Source organism: Erigeron canadensis, chromosome 7 (assembly GCF_010389155.1).
Source record: "Erigeron canadensis isolate Cc75 chromosome 7, C_canadensis_v1, whole genome shotgun sequence".
Lineage (NCBI taxonomy): Eukaryota > Viridiplantae > Streptophyta > Magnoliopsida > Asterales > Asteraceae > Erigeron > Erigeron canadensis.
In genome coordinates, this window is record NC_057767.1 from 24727295 (window position 1) to 24732105 (window position 4811).

Sequence of the window (4811 nt, forward strand, 5' to 3'; positions counted from 1 at the left end):
TTATATCGATTGATCAATTGACATAAAAGTCTCTGTGTAGCTCAGTACTTCTTTATACTCGTATCTACTAATAATCCGTGAGCTTTTGCCTTTGGCATGTTTTTTACTGTGACCAACTTTATAGGTGCCTTTGGCATGTTTTTTACTGTGACCAACTTTATAGGTATACACATATTCGTCACTTCCGATCATGAGCCATTTTTTCTTCTTTATCTAATGAAGTGGGTTCATATGGATATCATCGTTGCACAAAGTTTCTACGTATACCTTCTCCCATGTCTCATCACCTATCATTTCCCACAACTGGATATAGGCCTTTGTCAGGCTAATTTTATATTTGGCACCCAAGTGAATAACGCCTTTTTGAACGTTCATCCTCACACTCTCCAAGTCTAGAGCTTTTAAAGAGGGATGAGTTGGTATAACGGTGAAGTATTCCATCTTTGAATCAAACTTTAGAATTGAATAACAATCGCGAGCAGAGGATCCAGGAAAGCGCTGATAGCTTTTCGTCAAGAAATAGAGATTTCCACTCAACCAAATACTACTACTGCTACTGATCTTTGGCGGAGATTCAGTTCCTAATCCTAAGTCCAAAAGAGTTTGATAGTTGTTTGTGGAGTCAACCCATCTCCATGAGTCGGATTTCAAAGAGTATATGCGAACACTCGCATTAGATGATACAGTTAGAAGCTTGTAGTCATCATCACAGTAATACAATCCTAATAATGCTATTACTTCTGAAAAGTCAAATTGAATGTGACGATGGGTTTTGCATAACATCTTGTATTGGCCCGTTAATGGATTCCATAAAACTAAATCAAAATAATCATCTCTTTGAAATAAGCTTTTTCCAAACCAACCACCTACACATACGAGTCCATGTAAAGATGTTTGAATATCGATGCTACGTAGATTGGCTTCAAACGGCAAAGCGTGACCATGGTCCTTTAAACCATCACAAGGTGCTTCACAATCTATGATTCTAAACCGCTTTTCATTTAAGAAGAGAAATTTGGGACGGGGTTGATAGGTGGATCCATTAGTTAGTAGATAATGGCGGATATGCATGTTAACAAAAAAACGTGTTTCGAGGAACGAGTCCCATTCTTTGCAAACACGCTTACAACGTTGTAACGAGTCCACCGACAACCTTGGTAGTATGTGGAAGAAAATTATGTGGGTTGGAATTTTATGACGACGATGATGATCTGCCATGATTCTGTATTTTTAGAAATACAGAATCAGCTAAACCTACAGATTTAACAATCATACAAAAATAATTAACAAAAACAATAAAACTAAGATACAGAGAGACAGACAGGTCTAGAATTGAACCTATGTTTTTAAAGTTGAGAAAAACTACTACGAGAGTCGATCTGGAGAGTATGATGGGATGGTCAGGAATCAGGATGGATATGCTTTTATAATTTAATTACTGTATAATTTATTTTTATGGTACGGGGTTTTTTGTTATTAACCGGAGGATTGGAATTTATGTAACGTTGTATATATACTTACTAATTGTCCTACTTGATCGCCACGTCTTCTAACATAAGTTTCCTAATTGATTAAGTCCATAAAACTTGGCCACCAAGTTTTTTAAGCTTATTTAGGAAATACTTCATGGTCTTATTTGTAAGTATATACTTTTCGTCAAAATGGAAAAAAAAAAATTAGATATGATAATTAATCGTGTCGAAAAACGAATTATTTGTTAAAAGAGACTTAGGTCTTGTTTATTTATGATTTAATGGAGTTAATAAAAAAGTACTTAATTAATTCATTAAGTGAGTCAAACATGTTTGTTTTTTAACTTAATAAATATACAACAATTATATTGATTTAATTTATACAGAAATTATGTATTTATTCAGTTACTTAATCTCTCAGTAAGTATAAAACAACATCCTAAATTATATTTTAAAAAAGTTATAACCATTAGATGAAAAAGAACCTTCAATAATAACCTTTGAATTGTTTGCTGATCTCATTTTCCATTTTTAGATTTAGTAAACTTGGACTTATGCATAAAATTGGGTCGTAGATAATACTTGATGGCAGGACTACATTTGGCTTAAGGTTGTTTTTTAAAATATTATTCCGTGTTATTTAGTTCACTACTTCACTCCATATAAAATTACTATGATTACCGAATTTAATTTAAATTTGGTTGTAAGTGTTCTAAAATATTTATTTTTTATTTACGAAATTTATATGTATCCTTTTTTGTTAGGCATCATCAAGTATATTCGTAATGATTTTTTTCTTTTTAATAATTAATGAGGTGTGTCTAGATTTGAACACACTAAAAAATCAATCAGCCATAATATATGTGTATGTGTAATCGATCCTCTGAAATATATATATATATATAAGGTTGGGAGTATGTTGTTGTTATGTACCTAGCTTGGCTATAGAACCCTTCACATCTTATTTTTTAATCCATAAAATACATTGGGGCCCATCATTTGTTCAAAATATTAAAAAAATTAGTATGTGAGTGGTTCTATACCTAACTTAAGTACATGACAATCACACACTCACTTTTCCGCTCTATATATATACATATATATATATATATATATATATGTATGTATGTACAAAAGGGAGAAGTGATTGAAGCCTAGACAAAGGTTTAGGGAAACAGTGAAGTGAAAGAGAGGCACAGCTGTGATCGAAGCTTAGCTAATATATATGTAACTAGAATTCAAGGAAAAGAAGAGAGGTTGGATCGAAGCCCTGGAGTGAGTCCTGCCTCAAGCGAACCTTAATAAAAGACAACAGCCATCGAAGCTTAAGAAAAGAAAGAGAAAGGCAAGTTGGGAGTGGTCACCAGCTAATCGAAGCTTAGGAAAAAGACAAGAAATCCATCAAGGCCTAGGCGAGCCTTAGGAAAGGACAAAAGGCATGCAAACTTGGAGTGGGCCCCACTCAGCGAAGTGTCAGGGCAATGAGCCTTCCAAGAGAAAGAGGCCGCGGAGCTAGAAAATAAGTGAGGTGTCCAACCAAGGTAAAACTAGGAAAAGGTGAGAATTGTCTAAGCCTCGGAATAGGTCCCACCTTTGGCGAGCCGTCAAATAAGGACAAAAAAGGAGCGGGCCTTTAAGGAAAGATAAGCGGGGCTCGCAGTGGGGTCCGAAAAGACTTTAATGATGAAGCTTAGCATAGCTTAAACAGTCAAAGGGGGTCCCAACCCAACCTTAAGAAAATCTTTGATGAGTGCAAGAGCACTGGCGAAGTGACTAGGTGTCACACTGGAAGAAGTGACGGCCTGGCCCAATCGGCAAGCTTGAGAATTATCTCAATCTCTCTATTCAACATTGATTTAAATGTTATTATACTTATTACAATGACATCATAAATCCAGTAATGTATAAATGGCCGACCAAGCGACTAAATACACGCACTCTAGAACATTCTATACCTAGTATTGTCATAACAGAGTACTGGGCTAGGGCCTATTTCTGACAGGCCCAAAATCCAAGGTTGCCCTAATTGGAGGTGTATAAATACCCCTCATCATTGATTCAGGTTCATTCAATTCACAATCAATTCAACAACAAATATTTATACACACATAATCAATATCATACAATCATCAGTATATTCATCATCAATATATTCAATCATTCATCATTCATTACATAGAAATATATAACATTCATATCCTCCAGAGATCGATACATCTCTCTGGGAAAATCATCAAACACCTTAGATTCGTCAAGAGTTTATTAGGTTTGCACTACTTAGGGCGCGTTTGGTTCACATAATGTTTTTGGAAGAAATAGAATCTATCAAAGTAATTGAAATTTGAAGGAATGGAATTTAACGGAATGCTTTTGATTTTTTGCAAATTCAAGTGTGTTCGAGCATGAAAATGAGGAGCTCAATCACAAAAGGGGTTTAACCACGAAAATCATCAAAATCTCCTACTTCGTAGTGCGAACCTACTAGATTCTTCGCGAATCTAAGGTGTATGATGATTTTCCTATAGAGATGTATCGATCTATTGAGGATATGAATGTAATATGATTATATGTGATGATTGATTGATGATGGTGAATATGTATATTCTGATGATTAAATGTACTGCAGATATGCAGAGAATGTTGTAATATATGTGTATTGTATGAATATGATTGTGTGTAAAGTTGTATTGAATTGAATGTGTGTGAATGTGACGAATGAATGTAAATTGTATTGAATGATGTTTTATGATGCTGACATCCAATCATGAGGTATTTATAGGCCGCCAATTAGGTTACATCATATTTTGGGTCGTTGTCAGAAATTGGGCCTAACCTCGAATCCAAAATGTGAGTACGAGGAATAGAACATTTCCGAATCATGATAATATAATTTTTGTATTCTATCCACATCCTTGTTCAATTAAAGAGATTGAATATTGACCAATCCATGTCCCCTTGGTAATAAGATGTAAAAGAATATATCTTTAAGGCTTATTCCCAAGGGCAAGGGAGTTCCCAAGGGTTGAGGAGAGTCTTTCCCAAGGGCAAGGCAGAGGAAGTTCCTGAAGGTTGAGGAGAGGACTTCCCAAAGGCAAGGGAAAGAAAATTATAATTGTCAAAGCATTATATAAATATAAGATTATATTTATATGCATAGATGTCGTAAAAACACAAATTCTAGTTAAAGACCATTTCTTGTCTAGATACTCATCGGTTGGCAAATGGCTAGCATTTGGCTCTGCATTTGGCTAGGGAAGTGGCTGGCATTTGGCTCAGCATTTGGCTAGGCATCGGCTAGGCATCAGTTTGGGATCGGCTGGCAATTGGCTGGGAGGTCGG

At 35.3% G+C, this 4811-nt stretch overlaps 1 protein-coding gene across 1 annotated transcript; it reads right to left on the bottom strand.

The window, feature by feature from the left end:
- Positions 1-213: 213 nt before the first annotated feature.
- On the bottom strand, positions 214-1218 carry LOC122609150 (putative F-box only protein 15). The gene has a single exon (XM_043782207.1). It carries the CDS (start codon positions 1216-1218, stop codon positions 214-216), a length of 1005 nt encoding a protein of 334 aa, XP_043638142.1.
- Positions 1219-4811: the final 3593 nt, after the last annotated feature.

Coding starts and splice junctions, on each gene's coding strand:
- LOC122609150 (XM_043782207.1), bottom strand. CDS start 1,218: ATGGCAGATCATCATCGTCGTCATAAAATTCCAACCCACATAATTTTC.